This window comes from Sceloporus undulatus, chromosome 6, assembly GCF_019175285.1.
Source record: "Sceloporus undulatus isolate JIND9_A2432 ecotype Alabama chromosome 6, SceUnd_v1.1, whole genome shotgun sequence".
Taxonomy (NCBI): Eukaryota; Metazoa; Chordata; class Lepidosauria; order Squamata; family Phrynosomatidae; genus Sceloporus; species Sceloporus undulatus.
The window spans coordinates 52,351,432-52,371,199 of NC_056527.1; the positions used below are offsets into that span (position 1 = coordinate 52,351,432).

The 19,768-nt window shown below is 40.4% G+C and overlaps 1 protein-coding gene across 1 annotated transcript in view; it reads right to left on the reverse strand.

Annotated features, from left to right (window-relative positions):
* TRIM71 (tripartite motif containing 71) overlaps positions 1–19,768 on the reverse strand; it is a 56,491-nt gene that overhangs the window by 6,108 nt on the left and 30,615 nt on the right. Inside the window, exons 3-4 of the mRNA XM_042475793.1 lie at positions 6,518–6,685; positions 165–299 (exon numbers count right to left, since the gene is read on the reverse strand). Coding sequence (XP_042331727.1) covers positions 165–299; positions 6,518–6,685 — 303 coding nt within the window. The remainder of the gene's footprint in view (positions 1–164; positions 300–6,517; positions 6,686–19,768) is intronic.

The following is a 19,768-nucleotide window of genomic DNA, read 5'->3' on the forward strand; positions in this document are numbered from 1 at the left end:
CTGTATGTGGCCGTCAGCAGATGCAAAGCTGTATGTGTATGTATGTGTCAGAAAAGCAGAACTAGTTACCCGAGCCAGTGCAGATGCTTCTATCACATTTGCTATTTGTCCTTTGACAGAATAAACAAATATGCTAAGAAAGTCTGCCAGTTTTTTATTTTTACCTTCCATAGCAGCTCACATTCTCTTTCTTCTAAAGCCTTCTTGTGTCTAGATGTCACTGCCTTCACTTCAGATTGTACCATCTTGGCCTTCATCTCAACTTGTTCTGCTATAGCTTGGGCCTGCTCGATACTCAGCTAGAATGAGAGGGAGAAAACACTGCTTACTCAAAGAAAGTAACCATATAGCAGCATCCAGGGCATTAATCACACAACTTAATATTTCTAGAACCAACTTCAAATATGGGACTCCATTTCAAGACAGCACATGCAAGACCTGACCCAGTCTGTATCAGAATAGGCAAGATAGTTCTGTGTATAACAATCTCCAGTGTACCTGCTTCTAATAACTGATCCAGACACAGAGAGAAAAAGACTATTTATGCTTTAGCTGTTCATACAGTTCTGGAACTTCATTAAATTTTCCAGGTTGTGTGTGCTGCTGCAGTCATTAAATGAAGGGGTGGGGGCAATTGTACAATGAAGACTGCTTCCCATCCCTGCTGCAGTTCTCTGGACACAGAGAAGTGAAATGTCAACCTTATCCCCTTTCCATGTGTCTAGACAACTGCAGTGGGAAAGCAAGGCAGTACTGCTGTTCACTTGTCTGCCTCTCTGCGCTTGACAGCTGATGGGATGGGATGGGCAGACACAAATCTGCATGGGTGGCATGTTATACTCTTATCTGCCTGATCCAGGATCTTGCTCAAGGTGTCTATTTTCCTCCCTTCCTGCTCCTTATAGTATGTATGGGCACACAACCAAGCTGTTATGGGGAAATGGAGGCCTGTGCGTAATTATTATAGTGTGCCCATGCCAAGTGCAGGTTTGCCATCCGTGGTTTGAACTTCAGGGGATAGCAAACCCTGGTTTTCTGAATGGCCGTGTGCGCACACAGTGACACAAACAAGAACGAGCACCCATTGAGAAGAATGGGACTTAAGGTCCCATTTTTTTGACTATCCACAGGGGGATCCGCAATGGGCCCCCCCGCAGATAGCAAGAGCGCACTGTATAATCTATCTCTCACACTCCATTTAATCCACAAACTCTTGCAGATACTGCCCATTCTTTTCAACAGCGTAGTGCACCATCTATGTGCCACAAAACATAAAGGAAGAGAACCAAGACTCTTAGTGCCCTATTGTGGGAATCTGTCTCACACACCTAGAACAGACTGGATCAAGCCCTTAACACATCTTGCTGTTACCATGCTGTAGTCGTCCATTTTACCTCTCTCTAACAGCCATGTCAAGACTGGTGGAATTAAATTATTCTAAATCCAAATTATGTGGCTGTTATTTTCTGTTAAATTAACTTCAACTTATGGAGACCCAATAAATGAGAGACCAGAAAGAGTCAAGCATCAACATCTTCTGCTAACTCAGGTCCATCACTTCCTTGACTGAATCAATCCATCTGTAACAATTTCTTCCTCTTTTCCTACTGTCCTCCACATTTTTGCAGCATTATTGTCTTTTCAAAGTTATCTCATCTTATGATGCGTCCAAAGTATGATAGTCTAGTTTAGATTTATGATCAAACACTTGCATGGCTGACACAGTTAGATACAACAAATCCACCTGACGGAAAGTTAGGTTGAAAGACTACAAGTTTATACCAACTGGGCTTCCATTGTTTTCAAGAACAATTTTCTAAAACAACTGTTTATTGGGGAAGCAAATTATCTGTTTGCATGGTTTTATAATGAAAAAATATGGATAAGATCTAAATGAAAAAATATGGGGGGGGAGAGACCCCACAGAGCAGTTTCAGAAAAAGAGAAGGTTGGTTGGTGCATGACCCTTGTTTCCAACTTTCACAATTAGCATCTCTCCTTGCAGATGTTCTTTTACAAAGATGGAAATTCCACGAGTTCATTTCGTATCTCTTGTCCAGAGGCCCACTGAGCAAACGAGTGCCAGGCTTTGTCACAAAAGTCAAGCAGAGCCAATGCATCCATCCTCCCTGCCCTGTTCAAAAGATCAAGGCTTGCTTTTAAAAAGACTTCATCGTGAGAACAGTTACATGACATTTTTCAGTCTTTTAAAAAAATATGGCTTCCTCATTTATATACTCCACCAAAAGCACACACAAAGGTCTGACCACAACAGAAAATATGACAGCTCTCCCATTACAGGTCTGTTATTAACATAGCAAACTCAAATGCTAAAACTTTTCCTGCACAACATCCTTAGTGTGAAAATGAGGATCCACTTGTTTAAATGCTTATCTGAAGGCAAATAGATAGAAATCTTTCTGTCGTATAGTAAACTAGTGTGTCAGGCAGTAGTTCATCCGAATCTTCTCTCTCCTGTGTTGTTCTTCTGTGTCTAGAAGCTTTTCACGTGGTACCCTCAAAACCCAAAAATCCCTCTACTCTGCACCCTGAAGTGGTCACAGCCCATGATAAGCTTTATCTATCTGTTCTTCTGTATGCATAAAATGAGTCACTGTACTTGAAGAAGATTTCATGACAACCTTAAGAATTTCTCTCCTCCAGCTAGCTTTTTTTTAATGGCGATACATACCTTCTTATAGAGAGCCAGCATGGTATAGTGGCTTGAGCATGGGACTATGATTCTGGAGCCATGGAAACCCACTGAGTGACCCTGGACAAGTTATACTCTCCAAGAAAGGCAAACCCTCTCTGAACAAGCCTTACCAAGAAAATCTTATTATACGTCTGCCTTATATTTACATAAGCATACATTTAGGGTCACCATAAGCTGAAAATGACTGGAAGATACACAACAACACCTTCTTCTATTGAGGCTTTCCTCCATATCCCAGTACCAAGAAGAGATATGGCAAATGGGAATAAATAATTAGAACAAGCTGTAGTTAGATCAAACAAACCAAGAGCCAAATATGATTTAGCTTCACATTCAATCTAGGCCAATAAATATATCAGATTTATCAGTATGTGAGTTTTATCTTTGAGTAATGTTGGATTAATTTGTAACCAAGTTGCTATGTGCCATTAGCCATTTTGGCTGTGGCTTTTGGGAGCTGAAGTCCAAAACATCTGGTGAATAAAAGGTTGCAAATTTCCATGTCAACTTTTCTGAGAACCTAGTTCTCATTTTTTTTTATCCTAAAATAATGGCACCTAGTATCCAGGACTTAGTGCATATTTCCTGATCCCCAGGAGCTACAAAATACTTCCTTGGATTTTTTTTAATGAATGCTACCGCCAGCAGATGGAGCTGTTTGGTGCAGAGTGTGCCTTTACTAGTTCAAAATCATGTGAAGTATATAAAATTTCAAGTAATAGATAAGATGTTCCCAAGTTTTGCTTAATATTGATGGTGCAGGAGGTAATGCTCCTCATATCCAAGTCTGTATGATAACAAATGCTTCTTGCTGCAAATTTTCCATTTCAAGATGAGCTGGACTGGCTTAACTGGTTCAGTGGCACAGGCCTACGATACAATACTGAGTGCCTATCCTTTGAAGAAAAAGAACTCTGCTTTGAGATATTTTCCAATGTAAAGGAAATAGTAGCTGAAACAGAGGCTATAGGATGATTTCCCAGAGACCATACTGTGGAAACATATTTCAGCCAGTGGTGTTCTTTTAAGTGCCAAATGATGGGAGAGGTTCACAAGGATACTTCATGAAAACTCACAAGAAGATGGAAAAGAGAACAAAAACAGTACCCATGATCCACATGTTCATTCAAACATTCAGTTTAGACCATCTCCCTAAGTTCTTTCTTCCACTTTGAAAGCAATAACAAGGAGAAAATAAGAACAGTCTAGTCATTGGAAATTTTAGAGATTCTTAGGAAGAACGATTTAGCTTATATGCACATACAGTGGTGCCTCGGGTTACGAAAGTAATTCGTTCCGCGGCCGCTTTCGTAACCCGAAAAGCCTTCGTAAGCCGAAATGCCATAGGCGCTAATGGGGAAAAGCCGCGATTCCGTGTAAAATAGCGCCGAAAAGCACCAAAAGTTTTTTCGTAACCCGAAAAAACATTCGTAACCCGGAACAATGTTTTCCAATGGGATTTTTTTCGTATCCCGAAAATTTCGTAACCTGGGTATTTCGTATCCCGAGGTACCACCGTATAAGTCTTCTGACAATGGGAAAACATTCTGGAAATCTTGTTGCCTTAGGACAGTAAAATTGAGAGAAACTGGGATCTATCCAATCAAATTGAAAATTAACAAATCCCCCTTCTTTCCACCCAAAATTGTAATTCATCTTGTGCCTTAGCAATATGGTGGGCTTAAGATATATGTTGCATCATAAATCCCTTTTTGTTGTTGTTATTTTCTACCTTTTCCCCCAAACCAGCTTTCAAGGCAGCTTTCAGATTCAAACAAATACAGTATAGCTAAAGCATAAAAGTGGTAACAGTGATATGTAATTAAGCTCTCAAAAATACCCACCCACAATAATATAAATCCATTTAAAAACAGTACAGTGACCTGCTTTATCTGTGAGGTCTGGATCTGTAGATTCAACCAACTATTAATTCAAACTACACAACACAATACTACACAAGAAGCAAACAAATGAGACTTGAGGGTGGAGAGAGATGCACAGTATGCAAGAGACTAAGGATCTATTAAATGGTGCTTCCATCATTTCACAGACCCTCAATCTCTCTGTAACCTTGTGCCACCTTAATATTAGATATTAAAGTTAATCTAAAAAAGTAATAATGTAATTCAAAATACAAGGGAGGATGTTTGTATCTTTTTGCAAAGGCATTACTGTACTACACCATTTTATATAAGGGATCTTATCATCTGTGGCTTTTGGTATCCACAGGGAGTCCTAGAACCAATCCCTGTAGATAAAGTGGGCCCACTGTACAGTATAAACCAGTACAGTGCCGTAATAAAAGCCCTTTCTTTAAAAATCTTAGGTACTTGAAAGTTTATTGTTGCCAGTGGAAGGAGTGCAAGGAGGAGACTATTTTAGCCTTTCTACAGAAGGTGTACCAGAACCAAGGGGCAGCCACTGAGAAGACCCAGTCTTATATCCAGGCTGAACATGCCTGTGAAGGTAATGGAACTGATAGATGGGTTCCTCCTTAGTAACTCAAAGCTGAGTCAGGGTCTTATGGGAACATATGGTCTGTCAGATAGCCTGGCCCTAAGCTGTGTAGGGTTTTGTAAGCCATAACCTATTTATATAATGCCATTTACAGCCAGTTCTTTGTGACATATTTATACTACATCAAATATTACAATGCAAAAGACCAGGGTATGTAGTCTAATTCACAAAATGATATGCATGTAGTATCTTATTAAATATTAACACATTATAAGCTTTCATGAACTACAGATCACTATCTAACCTGCAAGACTTTGGAGCACTGTATTATGGCAAAAGCTTATATCACAATAACTTTGTTTAATCTTCATGGCTCCACAAGACCATTGTTTTTAATGGATCCTACCAACAGGGCTTTGAAATTTTCACAATTAACTAACTATAGTAACCTTGTTAACCCAAACTACAAAGCAACTGCAGAAAGAGTATTAAGGAGTTGGATGTATCAAATGTTAAATTTATTGACCGGTGACTACTACCCCAAATTGGAGACATTATGGTGTAGTGATTTAGGTGTTGGACTAGGACTCTGGAGACCAGGGTTCAAATCTCCACTCAGCCACAGAAGCCCACTGGGTGACATTGGGCAAGTCACACACTTTCAGCCTTTGAGAAGACAAGGACCAAATTCTTCTGAAGAAATCCTGCCACGAACATTTTGTTTGATAGGTTCGCCTTATGATCACCATATGTTAGAAATAACTTGAAGCCACACCACAACAACAAACTACCTCAAATAAGACATCCCGTATGACCTCTGTAACCATAGGACAAGTACTCATAGTTTCACTTATACATGTCTGAAAAAATATTTTCTCTAGGCATTTTCTAGGTCCTTCAGCATGATTCTATGGTATGCCTCCAGTTGATGTTGACCACAAAGTCATGCTGGAAGACCTAGAAAAGCATAGAGTTATTCTATCCAAGAATCTATTAATCCTCCAGTGTGACTCTTATGGTCAACTTCCACCAGAAATTTATTTCAGTAGGGTTAGCTATTATCTGTAGTTTCATGTTTCCATAGTAAGTCCAGGAATATATTCCTTATGGATATGGAGTCATATTGTATTATCAACTGGCAACTGCTACAGCAACTGAAAATACAAATCAGGTGCAGGGACTTCCAGGAACAGCTACAACATCATCCTTTCATAGGTTGGTAAAATGAATATCTAGCTTGTTGGGAGCAATTAGCTTAGAGAATGTAAACTAATGAGAGAGTGCTGAGTTCCCTGATAAGCAGTACAGAAATGTACATGCTATTGCTATGAAGTGTACACTCACCTGAATGGCCTGTCGTCCCTGTTGAGCATCCGCGAGCAGCTGAATGGTAAGAGTTCTAGAGTCCTGCAGAGCATCTTGGAGGTAGATAAAGCTGTGACCCACATGTCGTTCCATGGTACATTCCCGGCAGATGGGGACAGAGCATGTGTCACAGTAAAAATGCAACACCTGCAAGAGAGAAGGTTCAGTAAATTGTGTAAGAAGAGGGACAGGCCTTAAAAATTGAATAATAATAGAAGTCCCACAGTAATGCATAAGACTTAACAACAATCACCTGTAAATGGCAGGGAGGGGTGGAAGACAATGGAAAACAGAAAGGTCTCTTTGCAAATATTAATTAACAATGGCCCAATTTAAACAGGCCTTTGCGCTGCCCCTGTCACGTGATAGGGGTTGGTCGAGGACAGTGTCCATACCGGCCTCACCCCTAGCACGTGACGGGGGCATCAAAATGACGGCACCCTGTACACATGGGTGCCGTCATTTGGATGTGACAGATGCATAGCATCCGCATGTCCCGTTGCACCAGCGACATCATGAGTATGCCATTTGCACACTCGGGCATCACAAGCGTGACGCAAAAAGAACCCGCTTTTTGCGAGTTCTTTTTCCGCTGCTGGGAAGCCTTGCCGTTTGGCAGCTGAGGTTTCCCGCCGGCGGAAATGAAGGCGGCGGCAGATCGCCCTTTTTGGGCGGTCTGTATCCCGTCATCATTAATCTGAACACTAATCCAACGTAAAGAGTTAGTATCTTCTAATACCAATTCTTCCATTACACACGATATTCCTTAACCGCTATTACATTTGTTGGAAGTACAGTTGCCCCTCCGTTTGTATGGATTTCATATCTGCGACCTGCACTTACTCACAAGGAGAAAACGGAGGAGATTAAAATGGTGGGCACGTGCCCCCCATTCAAGCCTATGGGGCTTGAATATGTGCGAAATTCCATTTTCACAGGGAGTCCAGAATGGATCCCCCATGAAAACGGAGGGCTGACTGTACTCCTGCTGCATTCTTCATTCTGTCTGTAGCACGTAACCCTCCAGCAGACTGTTATCAACTCTTTCAAAACACTGTACCATATGGATTCACTAATTTATTCAACAGTAAATTACAAGGAGCAAAAGATATACAAGTAAACATGAATGTTAGAATCGTAAAAGCCATTGCATTCCCTATTACAATGTATGGATGTGAGAACCAGACAATTAAGAAAGAGGATAAGAAGAAAATCAATTCATTTGAGATGTGATAATGGAGAAGAGTGCTGAGGATACTGTGGACAGCCATAAAGACAAACAAATGGATCCTGTTTCAGGTTGTTTCCAACTTATGGTGATCCTAAAGCAAGCCTGTAATTGAGTTTTCTTGGCAAGATTTATTCAGAGGTGGCTTGCCACTGCCTTCTTCTGAAGCCAAAAGAGTGTGACTTGCCCAAGGTCAGGCAGTGGGTTTCTGTGGCCAAGTGAGGATTTGAACTATGGTCCCTCAGAGTCCTGGTCCAACACTCAAAACCACCACATCATGCTGGCTCTCTTACATTCTCTCTCAACTTCATATTCCTGCTCAGCCTTCAAGCTAATTGAATCACTTTGTGGTCAGTCACTGTCTCATCTTAACCTAATTAATGGGATTGTGACATGGACAAAATGAACAGACGCACAATGTGCACCACCATAAACCCGTTAAAGGAAGAAGTGGAAGATAGAAAAATGCTTTTGTAATATTGGGAGCAGTACTTACTTTGCTTGGGATGTCTCCAGACATATGTGTATTAGAGCAGCAACAAAGCGTGTTTGTTGTCCTTGGCATTAAGCCCTTTAGTGCTTAAAGGATTGGGTCAGGTTTACCATATTTACATGTGAGGTACTGTTGTGATCAATATTCTGTTCAGAACTGCTAACTGCAGACAATGAAGTTAACACCTTGTATTAACAAGAAAAAATGGACAATGCAAGTTTTAAAAATATCCTGTTTCCAAACAGCAATATGGTACAGGTAATGGGAAATGAATTTTGGAAGATATTTATGAGAGAGAGGTTGAGGAGAAGGAGGTGGAGCGAGACCCATTAAAAGAATGCCCTCCCCACTCTGCAGGAAAAGGCACAGCTCATTAGAAAAGGCAATAATGCTGGGGAAAGTAGAGGGTAGCAGAAAGAGAGGAAGACTGCATGCCATATAGACTCAATTAGGGAGGCCCCAGGCCTGAGTCTGTAGGACCTGACCAGAGAGGTAGAGAGGATCAGGAAGTTTAGAGAAATCTCATTCATGGGACCACCATGAGTCGAAATCAACTCAAGGGCATCTAGCAGCAGCAGCAATACAGTGGACCCTTGTTATATGTTGGGGTTAGGTTCCAAGCCCCCGTGTATAACAAAATCCGTGGATGCTCAAGTCCCATTAAATATAATGACGTAGCAAAATGGTGTCCCTTATAAAAAATGGAAAATCAAGGTTTGATATTTGAAATAGATGCTTTTAAAAATATTTTCAAGCTGTGTATGCTTGAATCTGTGTATAAAAAATCTGTGTATAAGGGCCGACTGTACTATAGTGGAGGATAGGGAGTCTCAGAGAGGTCTCATCCATAGGATCAACATGATTTGAGATCGACTCAAAGGTAGTTAAGAACAACAAAATTACAAGCCCCACTATGGCACTGTATTTCCCATGGTAGTGAGACAGCATGTTCCCATGAGGCAAGAGGCTATACTGACTGTAAGCACTGCTACTGACAGGGTCTTCCAAGTCAGAGGTTTTTGCTAAGGGTCCAGACTAAATGTCCAAAACAAAGCAGCAGCAAGAGTGGGTGCTAACACTGGTGGAGGAGAGGATCTCTCAGAGAAAAAGGCAGTGGCATTTTAGCTAAGCCACCGAGATGTAAGGGTTTGAATATTGGACTAGGTCTCTGGATGTCAAGGATTGATCCCCTGCTCCAACATAAAAACTCACTGGATGGCCTTGGGCAAGTCACACTCTCTCAGCCTCAGAGTAAGGCAATAGCAAACTTCCTCTGAAGAAACCTGCCAAGAAATTATGCTTTTGCCATTAAGTCAAAAATGACTTGGAGGCACACAACAAAGAACGAAGGCGGTGGTATACCGTTCTTGAGTTCTATTTATCTTAAAATGTGATGAAACAAGAGATAGCACTGCACCTGAGAAGGGTAACAAATTTTTCATTCATAAAGTCACTATAAGTTGAAGTTGACTTGATGGCAAAACAAAACAAAACAAAACAAAACAAACAAAAAACAAGCCACAAGATTATTTTCACTTTCCATCCATTAGGAACAACAACAAAGACAGGATCACCTTCTCTGGAGCATGTGTGCGCGCGTGTGTATGTAGTTTTTATCTTAATAAAAACAATTATATATATATATATATATATATATATATATTATTAAGATATCCATCATGTAATTCAGGGATGAGCAGATGCTACTCTGATCTGCTCTTATCTAGTATACTTGATGGTAAGGGATGGTGGGAACTACAGTCCATCATTTTATAAAGACCCTATTCCTGCTCTAACTGCATGGCAGTTTTAGATTTATCCCCAGAGAACCACCGGTAGTTCAAAAGGTATAGAATTTGAAATAGTGAGTAAGAGTCAACCAGAAAAAATTGCACCACACATTCCTCAATGTCATGTTCAAAAGTTAGTTCCTCTTTTAAACAAAGCCAAGGGTCAGATATTTTCTCAGGACAACACATTTAGCCAAACATACTACACAGTGAGAGGAATTTGGGGGAATTCAATAAATGTAGGGATTCTTTTTTTAATTTGTTGAAAGCATTCAAAGGATTCTTTATGGAACTCATGTTACAATCTAACCCCATGACTTCCCCAAACAAAACACAACCCACAGAGTAGTGTTTTAAACGTAACTGCAAATATCTGTTGAAGCAGAAACCTCAAAAATTATATCCAGGCTCTTACAATGCTCACTATTGCCCTTTGGCTGGACAATGCTCTGCAGCACACTTCCATGTGAAGAGTAAACCATTAAAGAAAAATTCTCTTACAAGTTTTTAAAGCACTGCAGCAGAAAGAACCTAATTCTGGCCAGCCATTGAGTCACATGAATATTACAATTCTCCTGGTTGTTAAAAGTATCGCACCCCCCTTCTCCCTCTAGTCAAAAGGGGCCAGCTGAAGAGAAAATGGCGTCAATATGAGCAAGGGTTCAGCTTCAAGCTAAACCTACTATTAACCCGCTGAAACAGTTAATGCCAGAAGCAAAGCTAGGTCAAAGGCCAGAGAGCAGTCCTGTCATGCAGATCCAGATGCTGCTTTCCGCAAGAATACAAGGCACAGTGTAGGAGTCACTGAGGCACCCAAGCCACAAAAGAGAGGGGAAAAGTAATCAAAACAATTAACAGATTGTTAAAGAAATCCTTTGGTCCACTGTATCAAGAAATGCTAGCTCAAAAGCAGCAAAGGTTTTATTCCATGCTAAACATGTTTTTTCCCAAACTAACTTAGCATAAAGGGTTTTTTTTAAGTCTTGAGGAAAAAAACTGGTTTTTCAAGTTGGTTTCAGGAGTGCAAAAGACTCTTGTAGGCTGCCTAGTGGAAGTGTCTTCAATAATAACCGAGTTCCTTTCATCACAGAAGGCAATAACAGGGCAAGAGATGTTGATCTTAAGGTTCTGGGGGGTGGAGTGGGGACTGGAGGAAGAATTGCCATTTGGTCTGTCTGCTTTCTCCATTTACCAAATTGGCTCTAGCAGTCTCACTCTGACCAAAGGCTCAAATGCCACTAAATTGTTTGCAGTGTTATTTTAAACTGACCTTCCTCAGAGGCTGCATATGTGCCTTTCTTTTTGGAGAATTAATAACAATCGGATCTGTCCTTCAAGTCTCTGGGCTGTGGTGAATATCTCAATTTTCTGCTTTTGATACAAAAATGCATGGCAACATCTGCCGCTGAGCCAGCTACATGTTTTATGTACTCAAACCTGGGAGATTATGCATGTGCCAATTACCAGCCAATATTTCAAGCATGACCAGAGAAAAGGGAAAAAAAGTTTAACTCTGTTCACCCAATCTCTTTGGAATTGCTGCATTTCTACAGCAGGAGAAGGGCAGGTGAAAGGGCTCCCAATCATGTCACTTCCAGAATTTAAAGGTGCATGCACAAATGTTGGGCATGACCCTACAAAACTTATCAGTGGGGAATGAAAGCAGATTAACCGGTTCACTCCCACCCACCAGTGACCTTCCTTAAACTTCCATAAGTAAGCAAGCATTATTTCACTCCCCCTTTCATCTGCCTTTCTCATTTAGAAGCAGCAAGATAGGAAGGGATGGGAAATCAATGGCCTACCAGATGTTGTTAGCCTGCAGTTTTTATCATCCCTAACCAATGGCTGTGCTGACTTGAGCTGATGGGAGTTGGAATCCAAAACAGCTGGAGGCATGAATATTCCCCACCACCGGAGTAAGGGATCTCCCAGCAGTAAAACGATTCAGTAAACTTATCACATTGCATGAATGTGGAGCCCTGGTGGTGCAGTGGTTAAATGCCTGTACTGCAGCCACTCACTCACAAACCGCAAGGTTGTGGGTTCAATGCCAGCCAGGAGCTCTGGGTTGACTCAGCCTGGCATCCTTCCACAGGTTGCTAAAATGGATACCCAGCTTGTTAGGGGCAATTTCAACTGAGCTGAGTTTGAAATGGAACATGTATAAGAAATGGAAAAAGGGGGAAATCACAAAAAAGGAATTCAAAGAAACAGCAGGCATGTGTAGGGGTAAAGTCAGAAAAGCTAAAGCGCAGAATGAACTCAGGCTTGCTAGAGAGGTTAAGAACAATAAAAAGGGCTTTTTTGGATATGTCCGCAGCAAAAGGAAGAAGAAGGAAACGGTAGGGCCACTCCGTGGAGAAGATGGCAAAATGCTAACAGAAGACAGAGAAAAGGCAGAATTACTCAACACCTTCTTTGCCACAGTCTTCTCAGAAAAGGCAAAGGGTGCTCAACCTGAGGATAATGGAGCAGAGGACAGAATAGGGGAATTTCAGCACAGAATAAGTAAAGAGATAGTAGAGGAACACCTTGTTAATCTAAATGAATTTAAGTCTCCGGGATCAGATGAACTCCATCCAAGGGTATTAAAAGAACTGGCAAATGTAATATCGGAGCCATTGGCAATAATCTTTGAAAACTCCTGGAGAACAGGAAAAGTCCCAGCAGACTGGAGGAGGGCAAACGTTGTCCCCATCTTCAAAAAGGGGAAAAAAGGGGATCCCAACAATTATCGTCCAGTTAGTCTGACATCAGTACTAGGAAAGATTCTGGAGCAGATCATTAAACAGAGAGTCTGTGAACATCTAGAAGGCAATGCCATAATCACAAAAAGTCAACATGGGTTTCAGAGAAACAAGTCATGCCAGACAAACCTAATCTCTTTCTTTGATAAAATTACCAGCTTGGTAGATGAAGGGAATGCTGTGGATATAGTATATCTTGATTTCAGTAAGGCCTTTGACAAAGTTCCCCATGACATTCTTGCAAACAAGCTTGTAAAATGTGGGCTAGACAAAGGAACTGTTAAATGGATCTGTAATTGGTTGACCGGCCGAACCCAAAGGGTGCTCAACAATGGCTCCTTTTCATCCTGGAGAGAAGTGACCAGTGGGGTCCCACAGGGCTCTGTCCTGGGCCCAGTGCTATTCAACATCTTTATCAATGACCTGGATGACAGAATTGGGAGCATACTTATCAAATTTGCAGATGACACCAAATTAGGGGGAATAGCTAATACCCCAGAGGACAGGATCAAGATTCAAAATGATCTGAATAGACTAGAAAGCTGGGCCAAAGCTAACAAAATGAAATTCAACACGGAGAAATGTAAGGTATTGCACTTAGGGCGGAAAAATAAAATGTACAGATATAGGATGGGTGACACCTGGCTGAATGAAACTACATGTGAAAGGGATCTAGGAGTCCAAGTAGACTACAAGTTGAACATGAGTGAACAGTGTGATGCGGCAGCTAAAAAGGCCAATGCTATTTTAGGCTGCATCAATAGAAGTATAGTGTCTAGATCAAGAGAAGTAATAGTGCCACTGTATTCTGCTCTGGTCAGGCCCCACCTAGAATATTGTGTCCAGTTCTGGGCACCACAATTCAGAAAGGACATTGAGAAACTGGAGCGTGTCCAAAGGAGGGCGACAAAAATGGTGAAGGGTCTGGAAACCATGCCCTATGAGGAACGACTTAGGGAGCTGGGGATGTTTAGCCTGGAGAAAAGAAGGTTAAGAGGTGATATGATAGCCCTGTTTAAATATTTGAAAGGATGTCATGTTGAAGAGGGAGCAAGCTTGTTTTCTGCTGCTCCAGAAAACAGGACCCGGAGCAATGGATGCAAGCTACAGGAAAAGAGATTCCACCTGAACATTAGGAGGAACTTCCTGACAGTAAGGGACAGTGGAATGCACTTCCTCGGAAGGTGATAGAGTCTCCTTCCTTGGAGGTCTTTAAACAGAGGCTGGATGGCCATCTGTCGGGGATGCTTTGATTTGGATTTCCTGCATGGCAGGGGGTTGGACTGGATGGCCCTAGTGGTCTCTTCCAACTCTATGATTCTATGATTCTATTATTCTAATTAGCGTACACATTGTAAACTGCTTAGGGAGTGCTTAAGTGCACTGCTAAGCGGTATAGAATGTACTTGCGATTGCTATACGTGGTATACTGTGGAGCCCAAAGATCCGCTCCTTTTTTAGTTGGGGAAAGGGTGGCTTTTCCTGTCCCACCACAGCCCATAGCCAGCTTCTAGATGCAGTGGTGTCATGCGGCATGTAAATGCCGCACTACTGCAGCATCTTAGAGTTGCCCATGTCTGGGTAACTTCCAGGTTGTTTCCGTATAAACGCCACGCTCCTAAGCCACACTGATGGTGGTTTTAGAGTTTGGTCTGTTCTGGCTCTAACTCTAAACTCACGTAGCAAACAAAAATAAAATACTTGACTAATAAGTCAATAAGTCAAACTAAGGTTTGATATAGTTACTGGGTTGACTAGAAACAGCTTGTTTTCATCAGATGAAAATGAAATGTCTGTTTGGCAGCTAAAATGCAAATATTCTTATTTTAGAAATGAGCAGATCTACATAGACAAGCTTCTTTTAGATCAATGTGCTTGGATAATGTTTCTGTTTAGGAAGTGTAAAATGATTCCATATACTGTACATTATTTAATGCTACCCTAATTGTCTAAGAAAAAATTTGGGGATGCTTTGATTTAGATTTCCTGCATGACAGGGGGTTGGACTGGATGGCCCTTGCGGTCTCTTCCAACTCTATGATTCTATCTGTTGGAGTTTGGTTCTAGGACTCTGCATGGATACCAAAATTAGTGGATGCTCAGTCCCTTATATACAATGGTGTCATAAAATGGTGTCTTTTATATAAATGGCAAAATCAAGGTTTGCTTTTTGGATTGGGGGGGGTATTTTCAAAATGTGGATGGTTGAATCTGTGGATACTGAGGACCAGATGCAGGTTTTTTTAAAAATTTGTAAAACAATACAATTTAAAATTATGGAATTATCCCCCCCAAAACCTAATACATAACTTTCTCCCAAGCAACATTTTAGGAATAACAAAATAAAGCTATTACAAAATTACTAACACTGAAAAAGAAATGATCACTTGCCATGCTATCTCCTGAAGTAACACCTTAGGTAAAGCTGATGTCCAAAGTGGAGCACACGTTACAAGTAACACTGGCAGTTGTAATGTTTTACTTCTAAACTCCAGATAGGGATTATCAATGTGTGCGAATAGGACATTGTAAAACAGAGACAAAAAAGTAATTTCTAAGGGGCTATAATTATAGGTTTAGTATGTCTGCAATTAGGTTTAATTATATTATATATGAACTAGAAAGGATTTTAGGTGCATACTGATATTTTTTTAAAGGCAAATCTAATGAAAATATGTAAAAATCTGATTTTATTTTTCCCATCACTGATTTGTACTTGACTGGCCTGAAGCAGTTTGCAAAGAATGCAAATAGACCCTATATATAGACAAAAAGAAAGAAAGGCCTCACAGGATGACAGATGAACTTTCAAATGGTTAAGGACAGGCGAAAAGCAAAATTAAAAGTGACAGAAATAAGATCAGAATCTTGAATGCAAATGTTCAACAACTTGTATGTAAGGACAAAGAATACTATTATAATAATCAGTCCCTCCACATTTGCTGGGATTAAGGGCACAGGACTCCTGTGAATGTGGAAAAATCGCAAATAACAAAAACACTATGTTTTTACCTGAGAGAACACCTCTCTAGGAATCTCTAGGTCCTCCAGTGCAATTCTGTGGTGAACATCTGCAAGACATGGACCACAGAACTGCACTGGAGGAGCTACAAATGAGCCCTGGTGGCGCAGTGGTTAAATGCCTGTACTGCAGCCACTCACTTACAAACCATAAGGTTGCGAGTTCAATATCGGTGAAAGGACTCAGGCTCGACTCAGGCTTTCATTCTTCCAAGGTCGCTAAAATGAGTATCCAGATTGTTGGGGGCAATTAGCTTACACTTTGTAAACCACTTAGGGAGTGCTTAATGCACTGATAAGCGGCATAGAAATGTACTTTATAATGCTAGTGGAGTGTTCTCTCTAGGAGTCCCGAGGTCCTTCAGTTGACCACAGAATTGCACTGGAGGGCCTAAACATTCCTAGAGAGAACATACAGTCGGCCTATACATTGATTTTTTTTATACATGGATTCAAGCATCTACAGTTTGAAAATGTTCAAAAAAGTATAAATTTCAAATATCAAACCTTGATTTTCCAATTTTATAAGGGACACCATTTTGCTATGTCATTATATTTAATGTGGACTAGAGCATCCGTGGATTTTGTTATCCACGGGGGAACTTGGAACCAAACCCCAGCATATAACAAGGGTCCACTGTATTAATAAAATCCATGAATAATCTAATCCGCCAAGTCAAAGCCACAAATGTGGAGGGACGAATGTACAAAGAAAGTCGAAAACAACAAAATGCAGAATAAAAGACCTCTTCCACAAGAACTGAGAAATCAAAGTAAATTAGCACCAAGAGGAGGGATGCTTTATAACCAACAAGGGAACACATTATATGATCAAGACAAAATATAGGCATAACTCATCTAACAAAGTGTGTTCTTGGGCATTACACCTTTAACAGAAAACAGGGTTACTAGAGACAAAAAAACATGAAAATAGGGATAGGCTCCTGTACCGTAATAAAATAGCAGTTCAACATGCTTCAGTACTCTTTTTATTCAAAACAATCAATATGTGAAATACAAACAGCTCAAGTAAGCCTTGTATAAATAAACAAAAACATTTTTGGACTTTCTAGAGACCATTTGAATGGCCTAAATGCCCAAATGCACTAGATCCTTGTTGATCATGGAAGCTAAACAGGATTAGCTCTGATTAGTACTTAGATGGGGGGCCGCCAAGAAACTAGCAAAACCATCTCTTGAGTATTCCTTGTCTATGAAAACGCTATGAAATTCATGGGGTCACCATAAGTCAACAGGTGATTTGAAGGTGCATGCACACTCACATGCACAGAGGCTACTTGGAAGGTCTCTTACAAAGGGATGACTTTCTTGCACCAGCCTGAGGTTTTCTTATTTTTTGCATTTTAGTGACCAAACATAGCTCTTTAAAAAAAAAAAAAAATCTGAAGAAAGCTGATGAGGCAGGCTGATCTGTTTTCCCTTTTTCTCTCTGTTTTGCTGTTCACACATGCTCAGTATAGGATTTGGGAAGTTGCTACTATTTACCCTATCAGTTTTGGCAAGAATACACAGCTACAGGAGGATTTGTTAGACTACAATCCCTTTCCTTTCCAGCTCAGGCTCTGATTATTGCACTGTTTACTGCCAATTTGCTACTGTACAAATGAAAAATCTGTGTTTCTCTAGTGTTTACCATCATTATCTCAATGTTGAGGTTGCTTTAAAAAAACCTTCTAGCTAGATAAGAGATGAGGAAGAAAAGGGAGACTGTTAAAGGGCCTCCTGCTCTTTTGCAGACAACAGTGAATATGTAACTATCAAAGTTGCTAAATTCTTTGCGGCTGCTATTATTTGTCGTAAAAACTTTTTAAAACAGATGCAGTAAATTACTATAACTTCTTCCGGAGATACTTTGATAGTAGACAGTCAATTATCTTTGTTATACCCATATATTTTAGTATACTGTTAAATTCATTTAGGTGCACATCGCTGAATTTTATCCTTGACATTTATATGTATATATGTATTCATACGATATACTAGAATATGTTGTTTCCAATGGATGCAATGCAATGTAATTTTTGTAAACTTTTTATTATTTTGTGCTGCCCATGTGCTGTAATAATAAATCGAAAAGAGAGACTGACAATATTATACACTCGTTTTATTATCTTTCTGGTACAGCCAGCTGCAGTTGAACTCAATTTAGTTCAACACCTAAAGCCATGACCCTCTCCAGATGTTACAGGACTGCAAATCTCATCAGCCCTTATCAGCACATCCAAAGATAGGGAATGCTGGGAGCCCCAGTCCAGTACTGTCTGGAGGGTCCTATGATCCCTCCCTTCACCGATCTAATTGACAGGACAGCTCATATATGCGTACCAGTAGGTTGTATTCTTGGTTTTCAGAAATGGCCTTCCCTGCAACCTGAGAACAGACAGCAGCCTTTGGTTGAAAAGGAATAAGAGAAAGAACTCAAACTATCTATATTTAAACCAACTCTGAGTTGATTTTCTATGTACTGTCCAACTCTCACATCTGTACATGGTGATGAGGAATACAATGACTTGGACAATCCACACTTCAATGTTCAGAGCAATGTCTTTACATTGTATGATCTTGTCCAGTTCTTTCACAGTGAATTATTACTGTTGCTGATGTTGTTATAATAGGTCTAAAACACACTGCCAAAATAATCCAGTTTGAGACTGCTTTAACTGCTCAGGCTTAATGCTAGGGAGTTCTGGGAAACGGACGTTGGTACTTACCCATGTTACATTCATTTCCAGTCCTAACATCCAGTTTTGTGAGAGCTGTGGTGCCAGAATAAACTACAATTCCCAGGATTCCCTAGCATTGAACCAGGGCAGCTAAAGTGGTATCAAACTGGATTATTTTTGCAGTGTGTTTTGGACCACACTTACTGAACTTAGGTAAAATAAGTTACCCTTAGGATCACTGTAATAAAGCAACATCTTGAAGGCACACAACAAAAACAGAAGCACACTATCTTCCATAGTACTGATCATATGAAACATTGTAGAGTACTCAGTGTTCCTGCCTAGAGCCATCAAGTAAACCACACTGATGTCTATAAAGTCTCACAAAACAGAGTTCATATTATTCTCTGAAGATGCCAGCCACAGATGCTGGTGAAACATCAGGAAGAAACTCTTCTAGAACATGGCCACACAGCCCGAAAAGCCCACAAACAATTCAATGTCCTTTGCCAGTTTTGTCAATCAATCTATCAGTCCTTGTTCTCTGAGCAGACACTGATATTGGGAACATATCTTTGCAGCTACAACATTAAAATGTAGTACGGTGGGAGAGAAGACATTCAGAATGCAAAGCCCTGGATCAGATCCAAACTACTGTATTTGCATAAGACTGTGAAATCTTCAGAGCTCTGCCTTTACTAGAACACATAGCACAATATGGCAGTTCTAATATGTTACCACCACTGTTGCTGCACATGTTGCTATCACAAAGCTGCCCAAACTACCCATCCGTTTAGTCTCCCCTGAGGCTTCCTGGGGTGGTACATAACCCAAAATACACTGTACAAAATGTCCAGGAATTTTTCAAACCAATGTTGGGGATATCAAGACAAGGCAAGGATATCAAGACAAGGAGGGCTCCTTTTTTCACATTTGGTGGACTTGTAAGAAGGCAAAATAGTCTAAGATTGATATGTCAATCCAATTAGTAGTAGTAGTAGTAATAATAATAATAATAATAATAATAATAATAATAGAGGTGCCTGAAATGTTTCTGTTGGGAGTTATGGATAAAGAACTAGATAGCAAATACAGATTACTGTACTTCTTCAACACATGATAAACAGCCGCAAGACTTGCATTTGCTCAGTCTTGGAAACAAACTTAAGTACCAACAATGGACAATGGAGTGTTAACGTTGCTGAGTTGGTCTAAATTGCAAAATTAAATTGAGTTCTAATGGATAAGCCAATTGAACATGTTC